Source organism: Lissotriton vulgaris, chromosome 5, assembly GCF_964263255.1.
Source record: "Lissotriton vulgaris chromosome 5, aLisVul1.2, whole genome shotgun sequence".
Taxonomy (NCBI): Eukaryota; Metazoa; Chordata; class Amphibia; order Caudata; family Salamandridae; genus Lissotriton; species Lissotriton vulgaris.
In genome coordinates, this window is record NC_141693.1 from 1,247,889,757 (window position 1) to 1,247,910,093 (window position 20,337).

The window sequence follows — 20,337 nt, forward strand, 5'->3', positions numbered from 1 at the left end:
TGTCTCTTCTTTCCTGCTGCGAGCCTCAAGTGCTGCCTTAACTTTGAGTGCTCGAGTGACAGAAACTCCTTTTCCAGGAAATGTAACTGAAACTACAAAAATGGAAAAAATGCTGGGGGCTACATAGAAAAATCACCCGTTGTCATTCGTGTGGTGTATGCACTTTGCATTTAAAAACAACGCCCTTTGCAACTGAAAAGGTTTTCAAGAAACACTAAAAACATGTTCTCTTAGATTAGGTATAATTATTATAAAGTTATTGCTGTGTTTACACACATTTCAGCTTTTATCAATATTGCTTTTAAAAAATCGATGTATTGCCTCATACACTAAATAAGTAATTGTGTGTTTAAGAACTCTTTACTTTCCCGTGAAAACCCGTGAGATTTTCTTCTTTTCTCTTTTTGCAGCGTGCTATCCCATTGCACTCACGCGGTTGCAGCTCTCCTGTACCCTTTTAAATGGGAGCATACATTCATACCAGTTCTCCCAAAGAATTTAATAGATACTGTCTGTTGTCCAACACCATTTATGATTGGTGTTCAAACACAGTGGAAAGACCTGGTTTTGGACATGCCTATGGAAGAGGTATGAATATTATTTGTTTTTTTTAATTAAGTGCATTCATGTATTTTCTTCAGAAATGTTGCCCCAGAACTGTGTTGAATTGCTTCATCTTTTCACGGCCTCGTGCTTTGTAATATACAGCTCATCCCATTCTAGCTATGTAGGCGGTATCCTGTGACATCTGTAATGGTTCCTGTAATAAAACCTAGTTAGAAGGCTTTCTTATATATTCAATCTTCTGTTACAATATTGAATATGAAAATTACGTTTGTGTACACTATGTGGTGAAGGTGAGGAACCTTGGAGACTATCCATTTATAGAACGTGCTGCTCCAATTTTTCAAGATGAAATTATTACATTCTTTATTACAATACCTTATTCTTGCCTCTGCACCATTACCTTACTCCAGCAGTTACTCTTGCATCCTGTAGTCATTTTTCAGCGTCAATGCACTTGCCATGTAGTTTACGACCTTATTCTCAAATCTATGAATACAAATCCTTGTGGTGTTTAAAAAATTATAACAAAAAAAAAACAAATCCTTGTGGTGACTGGTACCAAACCCTCATTATAAAATATATATTTAACCATGCTCTTCTTCCTCTTGAATGCACACTTTTGCTACTTTCACTTTTCTCCCAAATGGTGTGGTGACTGTGGCCTGTAAGCACTTTTTATCGCTTTCTGTGTTTTCTGTACCTCACTTTGTTTCACTGTTTTCTCCTATTTTCTCCTTTTTCGGCTTGGACAGCCTACTTACCGTTGCACAAAGTTTAAATCATGTGCTAGGCGTCGGAATCAATTTGCATTGCTTCTGCATGCCTTGATTGGGCATTGACCATCTGATGCATGTCTGCGAGCAACCATCCGGACAAGAGCTTTGAACAACTGCCTGAGGCGTATGAGGTCTTAGATACCAGGGAGAGCAGCAAGCACCTCTTTAATCAGTAAAGAAGAGAGATACCCGAGCCAAGAGCATTCCAATATAGGTACCCTCACTATGCAAAGACAACATATATTTGTAACCCATGGGAAGGTGAAGCCCTGAGTCATACAACTACTTGTTCTGGAGAAGAAAAAAAATTGCCGGACAGAGAAGGAACTTTTAATGCCCAGGATGGCAAAGTCCCTCTGGGTTAAACCTTCACCTGCTTCTGAAACTCCTTTTAAACTGTCAGCTTTAATTACACCTGCCATTGTGTTACAAGGCTTACAAAAGCTGGTGCACATGGGACAGGACCCGTCTCTTCTTATGAACATATGGGTCAGATGTTTTGCAACAAGAGATTGATCACTCCTCGATACCTAGGTAGGTGTGCTTCAGATTGCCAAGATGCACCGTACTTCAGTGCACTGGTCAGTCTAGCTGTTAACCTGTTGGCGCCCTTCAGGTTTTTCACAAGTCTGTCCTAGACTTCTCTTGAATCTTCATCCCTAGCCTGAATTCTTAGGTTCATTTGATGCAGGAGGTAAATATAAATGTAAATGTAAATGTACAGGAATTTATATAGCGCAAGTCACCAACTGGTCTCTAAGCGCTTGCTTAGGGAACCCGTCCTGGTATTCCCCTGTGAGATAACCCCGGCAGGGTATCCGCAAGGTGAAAGCCAGGCATCCCGCCACGAGGGGCCGTTGTGGAGATTAAGCAAGCTATGAGACGGATAATAGCTCTAGGCTGGTAAACAAATAACCTCACAAGAAAATGCAAAAAAGGATATACTTTTCCAAGGTCTTCGTTTTTTTATGGGACAGAGGTTTCACAACCATCTCTGTTTTTTTGGTTAAGCCCTCTGGAGTAATGAAATGTTCCATGGGTATAGCTTAAATACTGAAGGAAAGAATTGAGGAAAAGATGATCATTTTAAATCTTGCTTGCTATTAATGTAAGGTTCTCTGCTTCGCGCAGAAACGTTGTACAACATCAAGAAGTGTGATGACCCTGGCAATGTCCTTCATAGCCTGGGGTGCTTCTGCAGACTGATAGGACTAGTTTAGTGGGCCAAGGGCTTAGACACATTCGAGTACATGAAACCAAAGTGTTCTGAAAGCTTCAGAGAGCAGCACTTGCCGTGTTCCATTGGGGACTTGTAGGCGGGCCTCTAGTTTCACAGCCTTGCCCATGTTTTGGATGTTGATTCTGTCAGTGGTTCTGACTGAAGTAAGCTTTGCTGTCAGCTATGCAGGGCTATGATGTGGATCGAGTAATTACAAGTGGCTGAAATTAATTCAAGCATTGCACCCATTACTTTTATTTTTTATTTCTTCAGTTCTATGCCCTAGACATGGGTCCATACTCACTGTGACATGGCCATCAAGCTACGCCCTAGTCAAGAGGCCTGATCCGGTCAGGAATTGCTTGCGTTCCTGTTCAAAGGGGACCTAGTCTGATTGTTCCAATTCCTGTTGGAGCGGGACCAAGGCTGATGTGCATGTAGCTGGTTCTCTTCCAGGGGATCCTCACCAAAGTCATAAGCACATGAATATTCCCGCCTATGTGCGGGACCCCAGAAACACATCACATATATGTGAAAACCATATATGTAGCTCTATATATATATATATATCCATATATATATATAAAAAAACACCCAATGCAGCCTTCCATAGTCATGCTGAGCAATGTTGCAAGCAATTCCCTTGTACATAAATACATTCCAATAATGAAAGGATAAATAAAGCATTTGAAAAAAACTGCTTTATCATCCTAATCCTGCAAGGAAGAATGAAAAAACATTGTCAGCACATAGGCTGCATTGTAGAAACATTAGAGTAGAAAGCTGAAAAGCTAACCCACAGAAACACTCAGAATAAATTATCACCGAGCCTTTAAGGCAGCCATGACCCCTAGCTTCCCATCATGCCTCAGAGGTGACAGTTAGGTCAGTTCTTTCCGGCTCCTTCTGTCAGTACCCTGGTTACTTCAGCTCTAGCTTTTTTCTGATTTCTGTCAGAAAATACTTCAATTTTTTTGTCAAAACCTTTTTTACTGCGACGTCTTTTTGGTGTTGGAGTATTTCTCTACTGTTTTTTAGAGAGTTGAGCATTGTTTTTCAGTCAAATATGCCCTCTCTTTTTGACCTTGCCTTTTCTGTGGCAAGAAGAAGGCTAAAACAGACTCCCATCCAGTTTGTATTGTATGCCTTCCTCCTGAACATAATCCTAAGACCTGCCAGCATTGCCAGCTGCTGTCCAAGAGAACTCTGAAGGACAGGGAGAGGATTCGCCTCTATGAGCTGGCTAAGAAGAGAAGATCTCCTTCTAGGGGCAGGTCTCCGATGAAGAAGAGGAAGGAGAGAGCCACCACTCCATCTAGAAGTAAGGTTCCAGTATGTTCTCCATCGGTGTCGGGCACGGTGCCTCAAATTCCTTCATCAGCCACGAAAACGTCGACGAGAAGACCATTGACGCCGGCGAGAGAACACCGGTCTTCGACAAAGAACACAGGTACCTTGTATCCTCCGCTGTCGTCAACCCGCTGACGATCGGCGTTGAGGAGTCGCTTTCAGTAAGTGCGGGCTTGCCCAGATTCGAGAAACTGATCTCCGTCGTCGCAGTCTATTTGGCATCAGGCGTCGAGACAGGTTTCGCCGGGTCTAAGGCGATCAGCGTCGAAGCAGACATCTCCGTTGCCCTCAACCAGGCGGTGGTAAACGTCAAGACGTACCTACTCACCTGAGGCTAGGCACTCATCGCCTCAGTCATTGTCCAAGTGACGTTCGACGTCGAATGCTCGATCCTCTACAACGGCGGAGGATTCGATGCCGAGACCAAGAGTGAAATATACCAAATGTCATTCGACGTCGAGATGGCGGTCTCCGTCGACAACGAGAAGTGCCCTGATCTCGACTCCACTGACTTGAGGGAAAGATCGATGTCGAGAAGGATTTCTCTGTCCACGCGCTCATCTTTGAGGTCTCCTGCACGCTCAACGTCGAAGGCGAGGTCTAGGGGCTCCAGACATTTGACGTCACTCCAAATAACGTCGAAGCACACAGAGATATCAACATCGAGGAGATGATCGGGTTCTAGAGACTCCCCAGTGATGGTGAGACAGAGCCGGTCGACGTCAAGACACTCCCCATCGACTTCACATTGCTCATCAAGATGCCGATCACGCTCCAGACGAAACAGCGAGTCCTCTCACTCTTTTGGGAGCTCATCTCAGATAATTGTGTCATCACGCAGTGCTTCCGTTCATTCGCAGGAGCCTCTAAGATCACCACCAAGAGGTTCTCCAAGGGGACTGGGATCTCCTTCCATCCATCTCTCTCGCAGATAGCTACAACCTCTCCATTGGCAGGCAGTGCCTGCAGGTCACACTCAGCCTTGCAACGTCTCGTGCAGGAAGTAGACATGTCACCCACTACTCAGACCAGAGAACACAGAGGCAGATCCCCTAAACGCAGGTCGACTCAGGGACATCGCAAGAGGCGGCATACACCATCTTGGTCTTCCTCTTCGACACACCCATCCAAAAGTGATTACTAACTTACCCTGATGGATAGTCCTCCTTCCAGAGTGTCGCCTATTGATGATGTGAACACTTTTCATGATGTTCTCACCAGAGGAGCTCAAAAGCTGGGCATTACCATGTCAGCTCCTCAGACAGCCATGTCCATCATTTTTGAGACCCTCCATCAGAGTTCTGCGGCTAGGCCATTGCTTCCTTTGGTTCCTGGTATCATCGAGCCGGTAATGGATTTCTTCCTTGCTCCATCATCGCCCAAAGCAGCTCCAGCTCGGATCCTTAAGAAATCTAAGCCAGCTGCATCAGATACTCTTTTCCTCAAATCGGATCCACCTCCGGACTCTGTCATTATTGCAGCAGTGAAGAAGACACTCGCAGTTGCATCTTCCTCCTCCGGATAAAGAGAGTAGAGCACAAGATTCTTGGGGACGGAAAGCTTGTGGCTCTGCAGGGTCTTCTCTTCATGTTTCCAACGCTGCAGCTCTGCTGGGCCGTTATGACAGGTCCTTATGGGATTCACTGGACGCTAAAAGGAAAAAACCCCAAAGGAGGATCAACAGGACTTCTATAAGATCCTCTAGTAAGAGGTGCTCTGGTGGCCAACCAGGTAATCAGCACTGCAGCAGATGGTGCATCTCTGGCAGCCCACTCTTAGGCACATGGCATATGTGCACAAAGATCTTCATGGTTGCGCCTCACAGCCTTAAAACCGGAGGCACAACAGCGCATCCTGAATCTCCCTTTTTCTGGCTTCACTGTTTGGCGCACACACAGACGAAGAAATGGAAAGGATGAAAGCCGAGTTGGACACCTTAAAGGCTGTGGGCCTGGAAAAGAAAATAAGTTTAAGGCGATACAGGCCCTACAATCGGAGAAACTACCAACAGAGGGTTGCAAAATAAACAGGGCAAGTCCCAGTACCAAGGCCGTCGTTCCTCGAGAGGAAGAGGAGGACAATAACAGCAGTCCCCCTCCACAACAAAATCTCCAGGGAAGCAATGCGTTTCTGCTTCCTCTAGCACCGTTGCACACTCTAGTGGGAAGAAGTATCTCCAGTTAAATTCAAGAGTGGTGCAACATAACCAAAGATCAGTGGGTGCTGAATATACTAAAAAATGGTTACACGCTACGCTTTTGTGGGTCCCCAAGAGACATTACTCCGGTAAACTCTTGTCATCTATATCTAGACCTCCTGCGCAGGAAATGTCGACCCTTCTCGAGAAACAAGCAATAGAAGCGGTCCCTCCTGCACATAGAGGAAACGGAGTTTACTCAAGATATTTCCTTGTTCAGATAAAAAAACAGCCGAACAAGTTCAGACCAATTCTAGATCTGCGCTCTCTGAACAAGTTCATCAAAATGGAGCTTTCTACACTAATGTTTCTACAATGCAGCCTATGTCCTGACAATGTTTTTTCTTTCTTCCTTGCAGGATTATGATTTCTGCTGTATAATAAAGCAGTTTTCAAATGCTTTCTTTCTCCCTGCTTTATTGGAAAGTGTTTATGTACAAGGAAATTCCGTGCAACGTTATATACAACACCCGACGCGTTTCGGAACCAGCCGGTTCTTTGGTCACGGGTCAGCTGTCATTACGGCATGTTTGGTGATATAGTGCATTCGGATAGAAAGAGGACTACGGAGTACAATTCGCCCTTTCTGACATTTCATAGTCGCCATGTTGGAACAGTTTATATTGCTCAGTTTTTGCCGTAAAGATAATGAATTAAGTATTAAACATAAAATTCTTGCTTGATACACAAACAAAAATTGTAGTTTCGTGATATTGATTCCATTTCAGAATCTCCTACATCGAGATTTAGACTGATTCAAAGTCTCAAACCTTTACTCCATATATTAAGTGGACAATCTTAATTTAAAATATATATAGATATAGAAAGGATATAGATATAGAAAGGAAAAACAAGGTTGAGGTTGTTTTTCCTTTCTCTCAATATGCTATAATGGATTTGGAATAAACCTTGATTGCAACTATTGGCGAAGTGGCGGATTTCTTTGGAGTGGAGTGCATCGGTGTAAAAGAACTTTTTATGCTTGGTGAAAATGGAAAATTGACAACAGGGTAACCTCTGACCCTGTGGTGCATCGGAGTCATGGTGTCCCTGCATCCTCGGAGGAGGTGAAAGTTTGATATATATATATATATCTACATATATGGTTTTCACATATATGTGATGTGTTTCCGGGGTCCAGAACATAGGCTGGAATATTCATGTGCTTATGACTTTGATGAGGATACCCCTGGAAGAGAATTAGGATTACAGGTAAGTAATTTATCCACTATGGTCACCTCTTCACCTATTGTGTCAACCAAGGTCTCTGTCACGTCTAAGAAGCCTATTCTTAAAGACTAGTCGACGAAGAGTTAATCTTCTAAGTCTCCGTCGACGACCGTGTTGACGTTGTACTCGTCGATGAAGGTTCCATCGACGACTAAGGTATTTCTATCTTTAAAGTCAACCTCGTCGACGACTGTTCCATCGACTACTTCTTCAGTGATGACCCCACTGACGACGAGCCTGTCGACGAAGAGCCCATCGACGACAGTCCCGTTGACGAAGAGCCCGTTGACGATAATCCCGGCGTTGACGAAGAACCCCTCCACAAAGTTTGTCTACGACGATTCCACTAGTCTCTCAGTAATCATTGCCTGCACAATCAACGCCTATATCGTATACACATTTTCAGCTAAAGACTTATCAAAGACAGAATTCTAGCAAGATATCTCCTCTCTTGCCAACTTACATCGAAGATGAATATTTTGATGACGAAGATGACGAGGGTCCCCTCTGAGCTTAACCTAAAGTGCCAGGAAGAAGACGAGGAAGAGGAGTACCATGAACACTATTATCAGGAAGACCTTACTAAACCATATCATAGACCTCCTAGAAGGGAGTTGGGTCATAAAGAGAAGAGCCATCTTCCTCCTACACTCATTCAAGATCTCCACGCCATGCTTGCGGATTACCGTCAAATGTTTCCCCCACATCAGACTGTCCCAGACAATCCACCTCTACCAATTGAGGTGCCGGACTTGTTACCTCAGACAGAGGTTCCTGATTCGCCGCCTCCCCCTTCTGGTTCAATGCCGCAAATACACCATGATACTTCCTCCTCCTCGGAAGAGGTCAAAGAGGGTGAGGTGCCTGACAAAGCTCCTAGCGTGGATCCTTGGGATGACTATATCCTACCAATGCCTTCTCCGTCCAATCCTCAGCCTTCGGATTCTCCCCCTGAGGACATCAGGGGTTTTCACAACTTGATGCAACGTGAAGCAACCAGATTTCAATTGCCGGTTACAGTAGAACACACAGATTGTTTTTTACACGACTTTAAAGAAGAGTATAGGAAAGTCATACGAGCTATTCCTATCATTGATTATATCTGGAATGAAGGAATTAAGATTATGAAAATGCCTGCTTCCATCCCATCTGTACTCCCTCGCATTGAGAAAATTACTGTGCTCCTCCTGATACCCCATCTTGTCTGACTGGTCATCCCTGACCAGATTCAGTAATACCGCCCAACAAAGATCCAAAAATCCAGCTACGCCAATAACAATACCGCCTGATAAGGAAGGACGAAGGTTAGCCCTTATAGATAAAAGGTTTTCCACTATGGCAGCAGCCTCAATTAAAGCAGCAAATTCTTTGGCAATACTCAGCCGTTATGACCGCCAGAGTTGGTCAGATTGGGCGGAATTTATAGACCTCATCCCTGATGACCGTAAACAGGATGCAAGGAAGATACTTTTGGAGGGAGAAGTAGCTGCATCTGAGATCATAGATTGCGCTCTGGACATTGCAAACCCGAACATTCGACAACTTGCCGGCGCTGCGGTACTTGGACGCCAGGGATGGCTTAAAGCTACATCTTTTAGGCCAGAGGTACAAACAAAAATTTTAGACATGGCCTATGAGGGAGAATCCTTATTCGGAAAGCACATTGATGCAGCCCTTCTTGCTATAAAGACGGACACCAATACTGCAAAATCGTTGGCCACTCTACAATACAGGTGCGGATCATTCCGAGGTGCAAGAGGACGTGGGTTTGCATCAAGAGGAGAAAATCCAAATCAGCAAAATAGGCAGTATCGGACGCAGTATAGACATCCTTACGACCAATCATCTTACCGTCAATCCTCTTCAACTAGTTTCTCCCGTCAGGGCGGACGAAAGCGATCAAACAATCAGGATCTCGATACCAACAGAAACAATGATTTACGCAGGATGCCAGTCATCCTTTCCTCCCTCCCCGTGGGCGCAAAAATGTCATCTTTTTCTCACAAGTGGCAACAGATCACTTCAGATCGATGGGTACTCAACCTAGTCAACAACGGCCACACCCTGGCATTTATCGAACGGCCAACTACTACCCCGCCCCGGGGTCCCCCTCCCCCTCATCTTTGCTTATTGTTCAAAGAAGCCTTAAAAATGCTCCGCAAGAATGCAATAAAGAAGGTTACATTGCGCCAGGATACTCTCAAGTAATAGAGCGCGTTACAAAACGGTTTATACATACATTGTCTCAAAAGGGAACCGGGTTCTATTCCTGTTTCTTCCTCATCAAGAAGAAATCAGGAGAGTGGCGCCCCATCCTGGACCTCCGCAAACTCAACAAATTTCTGAAGAAGCAGAGCTTCCAGATGGTTACGCTTGCCGAAGTTTTAAGCTGTGTAAACGAAGGGGATTATATGGCTTCTCTGGCTCTGGAGGACTCGTACTTACACATCACTATACATCCCAAACATCGCAAACACCTTCGATTCACAGTGGCTGGTGTCCACTGTCAGTTCAAAGTGCTTCCGTTCGGACTGAAATCGGTACCAAGGATCTTCACGAAATGTCTAGCATCAGTGGCAGCGACATTGAGATCTCAAGGAACACAAGTGTTTCCTTATCTCGACGATTGGTTGCTCAAAGGTCCTTCGGAACAGGCAACCGAAGACGCTAGCTCAACATGTTTGCATCTCTTTTCGACTCTAGGCCTCACTCTCAATGAAACCAAGTCACAGCTACGTCCTCTCCAAGTGATTCCTTTTCTGGGAGCAATGCTGGAAGCAATACAGTGCAAAGCATTCTTGCCAAAGGACCGCCAGTTACGTCTGCAAGAATTGTGAAATATCAATCGCAAAAAAAGGTCAGTTTCTGTCAATGTTCGCTTCTCTTCTCGGGATGTGCTCATCTACAATAAACCTTGTACCATTGGCACGACTCAGAATGAGACCTCTGCAAGAGGAATTGCACCTTCAATGGCAGCAAGCTGTAGGGTCGTTCGACAACTCCATCAGTGTCACATCGTGCATGATAGATTCTCTGCATTGGTGGTCTCAGACCGCAAACTTGGCTCCAGGTCTCACCTTCCTACTAACTACTCCAGAATTTGTTCTAACAACCGATTCTTCCATGGAAAGGATGGGGAGATCATCTGCAAGATTTGCAGATTCAAGGAAGATGGTGCCAAGAATACCGTCAACACATATCCACAGATTGGAGCTTCGCGCCATCTTTCTCTCTCTGCAGGCATTTCTCCAGAGGATTGCGGGCTCCTCAGTGTTGGTCTGTACCGACAATAAGACCAGCATGTATTACATCAACAAACAGGGGGGAATAAAGTCACTATCTCTTTCGCAGGAGGATCAGGAACTGTGGGAGTGGGACACAGTCCACAAGATAACCCTGCGAGCAGAACACGTCAAAGGGCTTCAAAACACTTTGGCGGACACCCTGAGCAGGTCTCTCTCGGGCTGTCACGAATGGGAATTGGAGCAGAAACAGGTGAACAGAATCTTCCAAGTTTGGGGCAAATCAGCACTGGATTTATTTGCAACAAGAGCGAACAGGAAATGCCAATATTACGCCAGCAGGTTACCTCAACAGGGATCAAGGGGGAATAACCTGTCCATGCGATGGTCAAGGATTTGTGAGTACGCTTTTCCCCCAATACCTTTGATTCCGAAAGTGCCCCGCAAAATGAAAATTAAGTGCTGCCATCTCATCCTGATTGCACCCCGTTGGCCAAGACAATATTGGTTTCAGGAGCTGCTTCTACTATCTCGGTACAAACCTATCCGCCTGGTGCCAACACTCACAATGTTGTCAAGGGAGAGGGGTCAAATACTTCCTCCAGATCCACAGTCGCTGCGCTTGCACGCATAGCTCTAGATTTCTTAGAATTCAGAGCTCTGAACATCTCTCAGGACTGTCGTGAGATTTTGGCTAAGACTCGTGCTCCGAGTACAATCAAGACTTATCGCTTAAAGTGGAAGCGCTTTTGCTATTGATGTAAGGTGAATGATATCCACCCTAACCAAGCTCCTGCGGAACAAATTCTTCCTTACTTATTGTCCCTGGCCAAATCTGGGTTTGCTTTTTCATCGATTTAAGGTTCATCTTTCTGCGCTCTCCAGATTCAGGAAGAGTTTCAATCAACCTTCTCTCTGTTCCTCTTCGCTTGTTATACAATTTATGAAAGAACTCTTTCGAGTTTTCCCTCCAATACGTGCACCACCTCCAGAGGGGGATCTAAACATTGTGTTGCTTCAATTGATGAGAAGACCATTTGAACCTATCCACAAGGCTTATCTCAAGTTTCTCACATGGAAGTTTGCTATTTTGCTGGCCCTTACATCGGCTCGAAGGGTTAGTGAAATACAAGCTTTCACTATCTCAGAACCCTTTTTACATTTCTCTAAGGATTACGTAACTCTTCGAACAAATCCCAAGTTCGTCCCTAAAGTACCGTCTCAATTTCAATTAAATGAACCGGTAAAGCTAAAGGTTTTCTTCCAGGATCCATCAACGCCAGCGGAGAGAGCATTACACTCGCTTCACATTAATGTTGTTTAAAGTTCTATTTACAGAAGACTAAGGACATCAGGCGAATGATCAATTGTTCGTGGCCTATGGTCAAGCCACACTTGGGACTGCAGTAACAAAGGCAATAATAACCAGATGGCTGGCGTCTAAGATTCATTTCTGTCATGACAAAGCCAACAAACCTTTGCAAAGAAAGGTCAAAGCGCATTCTACCAGGACTATAGCAGCTTCTACTGCACTGTTTGCTGGAGTAACACTGGAAAATATCTGTTGTGCTGCGACATGGAAGAATGTCCACAAGTTCACAAAACACTACTGCCTGCAATCTGCACAGCAGGACGATGCAGCTTTAGGACAATCGGTTCTTCGTCATATTTTTCTCTAAGGTCATATTCAGATGTTTTCCATTGATATAATGCAATGTTTCATGTGACATATGTTATATGTTTATTCCTTTAAATATATGCATTTTTACTTGTGTTTATAACCTTGCCTTCCTTAGGTAATGTTTCTTAGTATGCATTCTATTTATTTGAAGGTACATTAAGCTTGTTAATGTTCCAACCTTTATGGATGTGTTTTGGGAGTTTATAAACCTTGTCTCCTACCATCTGCAAATGACATGCTTGGTATTCTGATTCAGGCATGTGAATCTATGAAAGATACCCCAATACTGGATAAGAAAACAAGTTACTTACCTGTAACTACAGTTATCCAATATTGGTATCTTTCATAGATTCACATGCACCCACCCTCCTCCCCGGCGAGACAGTTCTTTTGCTTGGGATTCTGGTTTCCCACTTCTGCTAAGAAAATCTGAGGAGAACTGCCTCTGCTGGGAAGGTTCTAGAGGGTGCTGGTAGCTGATTGGTTGGAACTATTTTTGAGTTCTTTTCATATAATGATGTAGATAGGCTGCTAAGTTTTAGGCCTTTTGGATTTCTTTTAGCCTACTACTATTATTTACTTAGGCACTGCTCTTGTATTTTACCGTGGGACTCCCGCCTCTGGGACAGGGAATGATTCAGGCTTGTGAATCTATGAAAGATACCAATACTGGATAACTATAGTTACAGGTAAGTGACTTGTTTTCTTTTCCTGTTTGCATTTACAGTGTTGAAATGGTATGTTTTTGTCTGTACCTTCTAATAAGCACTTGGTTTGTTTTTATTGCATAATTTTGGTGATTCGCAATATGACGTGTCATTCACCCTTTTCAGAAAATGTGTATTATGAACCTTATTGGCAAATATTAAACTAATTGATTTGATGCTTTACTTTTATTCAGGTTCTTCTGGTAGATTTGTGTGAAGGAAAGCTGTTAAAGAAAGTAAGTGTTTTCCATTTGATTAAATACACAATGTTATGTATTGGGATTGAGGAGTCAAGTTAGCACTAAATGTTATGTAGAGTATAGTCTACAAGTGCATTGAATCACATTGTTCAGATGGTACAGCCTAATGAACAATCATCTAATACAGTGATACTCAAAATACGGTCCCTCCTAACGTTTACATGTGGCCCCCTCCTTAACAGAGTACTGGGCTGCTGGTTACTGGCCTCCGCAAGAAGTTAAAGAAAGGAAGGAAGCAACTAGAGTGTCCTGCACTGCTTAACTTTAGGAATACTTTAATTTTTAAAGGCATTTTGCATCAAGAGTGTTAAAATATGATGGAGCCTCTTCAAAAATAAAATTCTAGGGGGAGGAGCCAAGATGGCGGAGGAGACAGACGTGTAGTCTCCCAGCTCCGCGAGCCTTTGTCTCCCGCAGATAAATTCTGCCATCCATCCTGTTACTGAGTGGCTGCGGGGGAACGGCGAAAGTGAGCGGAGGCTGTTGCCGTTTTTCCGAGGGCCCTGCCAGCCTCCCAACTGGAGATATCGCCGAGCTGCTTCGGCGGCCGCTCCTGGACATTGAGCCGAGACCCGGGCTGACCCGCTAAGATGGCGCCTGCTGGAGCTCCGTGACCCGATCGAGACGGGGCAATGCTGACGACCTGCCTTGCAACACACAAATGCCTGTAACCATCGGCCCCTCTCACAGGGCTTTCCTTTGGCTGCCTGAAATTTACCCCACCGATCTGCTGTGGAGGATGCTCAGGTGAGACACGCCGCGCATTCCCCGCATTGGTGTGTGGCCAGCTGACGGTGCCTGCCTCCGACTCGTCCCCGCCCTGGGTCGATCGAGGGTGTTTCATCCTGCTGTGCCTCCGTTACCGGCTGCCCTGAACTGTACCGGTGACCTGAGACCCTGTTTCGTTTTGCGAACCTTGCCGACTCAGCCCCGTGATTTCCCGGCAGAGGGACGGAAATGGATGGCGCTGTTGTAGCGAGGGAAGGCTATGCTATGACCCATAAATGTGCTGTCGGGGGGGCTTCTGATCAGTGTGCCGGGGGGCGAGCCGCACATTACACCGTGGATGAAGTGAAACCATCGCCTGAGCCGACCCGCGGCTCTGTTATGCTGGCGCTTGCCGACCTGAGGGCTGCGTGGTGTGAAAGCTCCTCTTTGCTGGGCAGGAGGCTTGACGATGTGATACTCTCAGTGGCGCTTACAACACCGACTTCTTCCCCACGCAGTACTGATCTGCCTTCATTGGGCTCCAACTGTGCTACGATGTTACCGCCCGAACACATGGGGGATGTTTCTTTTGGCGACGCTACACTGTTTCCCTCCTTGCTGGATATCAAGACTTCTACCGGGGCAGTGCAACCATTGTTTACGGAGCCGTCAGTGCAGCGACTGTCTTTCCTGCAGATTTGTTACCCGCAGGCTCCGTTACTTTTGTATCTTACTCTGGAATGCCTGTCTGCCCTGAATTTGATACTCCCTTGGGACAGTGAGACTGAATGTGCTTGGCGGAATCCATTTTGCCCTTTGATAACTCGATTCTGCCGAGGGCGGCCATCTTGCTCCTTTGTTCTATCTGAGGTGGGCTCTGGCCGGGAACCATGGCTGGGCGGGCATTTACGATCGGGCCAGGGCTAGGAGTCTCTATGTTCTGAACTGTGTTGGACTGTCTGGTGGAGTCTCGGACTTTGGCGCTTCCTCTGCACGTGCTACAGTAATATCCCTTCCCATCCCGATTTGTGATTTAAGCTTACTGTGATTATTCATGTATGGGGTGGAAGAGTGCAATGTTGGCTGGGGAGTTTCGGGGACATTGGATTTGGCCCTCCTCCGGCAATAATAGATCTATCCTTGCTATTGTGTATGGGGAGGGAGATGTTCTACGGCTGGCGGAGTTCGGGAGACTATGTATTTGGTGGGCTCCTCCCCACTTTCCCTTCCTTTTTTCTTTCTCTATGAGAGTTTTAGATTAGATTAGTCTTTTCTTACTCTCTATTTTACAAGTGTTGTAATTCTTCTTTTTCCTTTTTCTCTTCTTTGTTTCTTGCTCTATATCTTCTGTGTATCACGTGTTTTCTTTTTCTCCTCTTCTTTCCCTTTTCTGTTCTAAATTTCGGGTTTGGTTCGTGGGCGACAGGCACGTTGCTAGAGGGGGGTAGGCCGTAGCCTTCGCATACGTGCAGGGTGGGGGGTTGGGGGTAGGGATTTTGTTTAAGTTTCAGTTTCTATGGGCCTTATTTCTTTCGTTCTCTCTTGGTTCTTTTTCTTTCTCTTTCCTTAGGGTCACTCAGGTGCTTCGGGGTAGTGATACCTATTCTCTCCGCTGCTGATGCTGTCACTATAGTGGATTTGGGTGCATTGAGTCCGTGGGCGGGCGATGGCCAACATGTACTGTTTCGTTGTGCAATTATCCTGATGAACATTGACCTTCGCTACTTTTACTTTCTTTTCCTCGAATTGCTGGTACCTCGCAGGTTCGTTGCCTGCCATTTATTTTCGGTGGATTGAATGCATCTGATCCTTCTTTTCTACAAAACTTTAAAAACTTAACCTAATTTCTCCTGTGCCCTCGGTCCCGCTTTATTTGAGTCGCGTCTTGGACACTTATCGTTTGGGTTTTCATTGGGACCGCTGGGTTGATCTATTCTTACTTTTTGTGCTACTGATTGCTTTCGAGGCCGGCCTGTATGGTTGTGGGCCCGTATTTGTACGCTAACTATGCACAATAAAGGTTTTCAAAAACTTTAAAAAAAATAAAAAAATAAAAAAATTCTAAAAGTGTATTTTATTAACTTGCAGAATATTTCATCGTAGCATATCCGATTATATCAGTGCATTGAGAAGTATTTTTTTAAAGTTCAAACATAAATTTAGAAACATTCATTCTACTCCCCTGCACCCAACCCTAATAATAATAATGCCAATAGTGAACTAAGAGTCAAGTCCATTGTAATATGCGTTATTTAGGTAGTCTGGGTTACTTTTACACATGAACAACTTTATAGTTTAGTAAATCAAATACAGGAGAAGGTTTTGTACAGTGCTCATCTTAAAGGTCTTCTTCTATGTGATAATGAAATAAAAGGACAAAGAAAAGTGAAATGAAAGAATTGCCTAGGATCAGACAATTTGGTTAAGTGGGGAAGTCTGGATTAATGGCAACTTTTCTGGCTTCACATTGTGCTATTCAGCCACTAGATGTATTTGCTTTGCTGCTCCTACTCCCACATTAATGCCAACCCCCGAACCGCTCGACCGCCACCCTGCTGGAATTAGTTTGGCCCTCAGTCACATTACAGACTAAACTTTTTGGCCCCTGAGAAAATGTTTGCGTCCCCATGATGTAATATATTTTATTTTGTGTTACTATTGTGATTCTATGTTATTATTTTATGTTGCTTGGTTGGCTTTTAAAAAATGCAAATTAAATATCAGACTTATAAAAAGATAAATTATCCAGCCTGGTGAACTTAATGTGCTTAGTACTCAAGCAGGGTTAAAGCATGTACGCCTGTTTATAGTTCAGCATATACTTTGTCTGGAATGGAATACACATCTACATTGTATCTTGATGAACATACATTCTACAAATTACAAAAATGCACAATCCATAACGGATATTTGCGCATAAATGAGATAACATCCACTTCATTTTCATTAAATATTAACTGTCTCCTGCAGTAAAAAACGTGACCTTAAGATACTAACGGCCAGATATACTACAGCTCAATTATAAATACACCTTTCCTGGACGAACTGATAGAAAGAGCAGCATTCCCCCAGATGTCACAATTTATTGAAGATAATGCCATACTTTCAGACCTCCAAATGGGATTCTGTCCAGAAAGAGGCACAGAATCTGCCCTCGTTTCCATCTGGGATGACCTGAAGAACACAGTTGACCGGAAGAGGGTTGCTGCTCTACTTCTCTTGAACCTCTCAGCTGCCTTTGACACAGTTGACTATGACACTCTGATGCAAAGACTCACTGAAGCCGACATAGAGGGGACTGCTTTCGACTGGATCCCATCCTACCTTCACAACCGAACTAATGTCATCCATACCCCCCCCTTTTTCTTCCAAACCGTTCTTCACAAAAGAAGGGTCCCTCAAGGCTCTATCCGGTCGCCCATGCTTTTAAACATCTACATAAAGTCATTACCGGCACTGACCAATCAGTTTTAACTCACATGTTATAGCTATGCTGATAGCACACAAGTACTCCTTCAACTGGAAAGCCCCAAAGTCATTAGAAACCAATTTTCAGTTGTCTCATTGACGTGGATCAATAGATGACATTAAATGCTTCCAAAACGAAAATACTCACGTGTGGTGATTGGAAAAATTATGACCCACTTTCTGCATGGCCTAAGGATCTGGGAACACTGCCGAAAGTATCAAAGGAAGTAAGAAACCTCAGAATGACCATGGACTCCAAGCTATCAATGAATGCCCATGTAGACAAACTAGGAAGATCAAGCTTTGTTACTATAAAAACTCTGCGATGCATCTTCCCCCATTGGGATTTTCACACAAGGTCCAGGCTAACATCTCTCCTGTTCTATCCAAACTCGATTACGCCAAGAGCCTCTAAAACAGATCACTTTTATCAACTATGAACAGACTACAACTTATTCAGAACTCTGCTACCAGACTACTCTTACATATAAAACCGCAAGCCCAAATCTCTCATGCCTTGAAAGCCCTACAATGTTTACCAGTTGCCAGAAGATCCACATTCAAGCAGCTTTGTATCTCTCACAAAGCAATACATGGAACAGGACCGCTGGTCATCAGGAACAAAATCATAAAATACATTCAACAAAGGAACCTCCACTCTTGAGTGGCACCTTGCCTTAAGAAAATAGCCATGGGTGATGCATCCATCTCTGTTCAAGCAGCCAAACTATGGAACTCTTTACCCCCAAACATGAGAACTATGGATAACAACCTTATCTTAAGAAGACTACTCAAGAATTGGCTCTTCCCACATAACAACCATATGCAAACATAAATGTACAGCATATTCCTCAATATATAAGCATTTATTTGGACTATAGGTTTATACCTACATATGTGTATTGCTTTGTGTAAACATGTTTAATGATTATCTTTTTAAAGATATAGATATTTGTTAGTTCTGCTTAAAAAATTTACATATTACTTATAGTTACATTATTCTATGTTTAACATGTATGCAAGTGACTTTATAAATAAGCAACAATGTTATCATAACTATCTATAATTGCTTCACTATTCAATTAAAAAAACATTTTTAAAGTACAGCAACACTTGAAAGTCTGAATGCAACTTTAATCTACATATATTATCTTCCTTATGCATATATACCTTCCATGAACTTATGATATATCTTCCATCTACTTATGTATCTTTATATGTATTACTTTGCTTCTAATTCACATATCCAATGCACTACCCTATATCTCTTGAAATATATCATCTAACTCCACTCTCTCATTCATCCCAAACCTCATACCACTAGTATGATCCCAAAAACAACCCTTTCTAGACTCTTCCTTCTGCCACCCCTCCTTGCATCATCAAATACCTCTCCTACTATTCAGATTTCCAGAATAAGCCTTTCTAAACCCCACCCTCTGACTCTTCCCCCTCCACCTCTTGCCTCATCCCAAACCCCCTCCTATTGCTATGAGCTCCTCATAAAATAAACTTTGTCGACCCTTTCTTCTTCTTTCCAACCACTATTCATTCACCATTCCAAATAACAGACTAACATGTCCACCGCTCAAATCAAATTAATTTCATATTTCCCTACCCTAGTTCACCACTAATCCTGTTTGGGTAACCGAGTAGACTGCTATTTGCTGAAAACTGCTACAACACCTCATTGGAGGAGCAAGCACTATATAAATGCAAACCCTTCCCTCCTGCATCCCTCCACTATACATTCCAATCCAAATAACAGACTAACATGTCACCGCTTAAATTAATTACATATTTCCCTAGACTAATTCATCACTAATCCTTTTCTGGTTCCGGAGTAGCGTGCTACTCGCCGAAAAGTGCTCCAACACCTTGTCATGGGTAGCAAGCGCTATATATATGCAAACCTTTAATGTTTGTATTCCTCCACTATCCTTCTCAATCTAAAAACCAGACTAACACATCCACCACTCAAATTAATCTCATATTTCACTATACTAATTCACCACTAATCCTTTTTGGGTTTTGGAGTAGCATGCTATTCGCCTAAAAAGCGCTTCAACACCTTGTCAGGGGTAGTAAGCGCTATATAAATATAATTGCAATACCAAATATATTTGTGTTTGTAGACACTCTGATTTGACAAATTCAGATTGTTTGCACAAGCTAAAATCTTTTTTGAAATGTTTTAAGCGCATTAACTATCTGGAAAGGTTTACCGAATTGTTAAATGTGTTTAGGAAACCATATCGAGTTGGTGTTTTGAAGGGGTATGTTTAGGGCATCCCTTCTGAATACAGGTTCCTTACAGTATGTCTTAATGTTTGTGATCAAAATCCAATGTAAAACATTAATATTTTACCGCCTACACAAAGATAGTGGTAGCCTATTGGCGAACAGAAAGTTGTCCCCAAGGGGATCCTAATCCCCTAATGAATGGACAAAAACATTTTTAGGAGTAGGCAGTTGTCCATGTGACCACTGCATACTCTTAGAAATGCTTTCTACATTTTTAATATCTCTTCCATCAACATAGCTTGTTGTCCTTGTTCTGTGGTAGCAGAGGTTCAAATATTGTGAATCTAATTTTCCAAAATGTATGTTTTTGAAAGATTACCTAATGTTGTTAAACAAAAACTCTTTTGGCAACCAGCAAAGTTTGTAACAAACTTGTTATGCCACCAGAGCAGTCCACAGATGGATTTATCACTATGAAGAATGACAAGCATTGGCTGGTTCATTGGTTGTAAATTCAACACAGAGTTTATGCAAAGCAAAAAAGTTGACCAAAATTTAGTAGACACACATGACTAAAAACATTGTAACAATGCTTGGGGCGGAGCTAGCCAGCGTCGATGTCGGACGCGTGAGCTTTCGGCTCCTCACCAAAGCCCCGAAATATCCAGCTAAAGTATCCTGAATAGTG

General features: G+C 43.5%; 1 protein-coding gene across 2 annotated transcripts in view; it reads left to right on the forward strand.

Annotated features, from left to right (window-relative positions):
* Positions 1-20,337, forward strand: part of DENND2D (DENN domain containing 2D) — a 637,596-nt gene that overhangs the window by 416,909 nt on the left and 200,350 nt on the right. For both annotated transcript variants that reach the window (XR_015295991.1, XM_086923088.1), the window contains exons 8-9: positions 411-588; positions 13,164-13,205. Coding sequence is in view for 1 of the 2 variants with exons in the window: in XM_086923088.1 (XP_086779214.1) it covers positions 411-588; positions 13,164-13,205 (220 nt within the window). In the remaining variant the exon portion in view is untranslated. The remainder of the gene's footprint in view (positions 1-410; positions 589-13,163; positions 13,206-20,337) is intronic.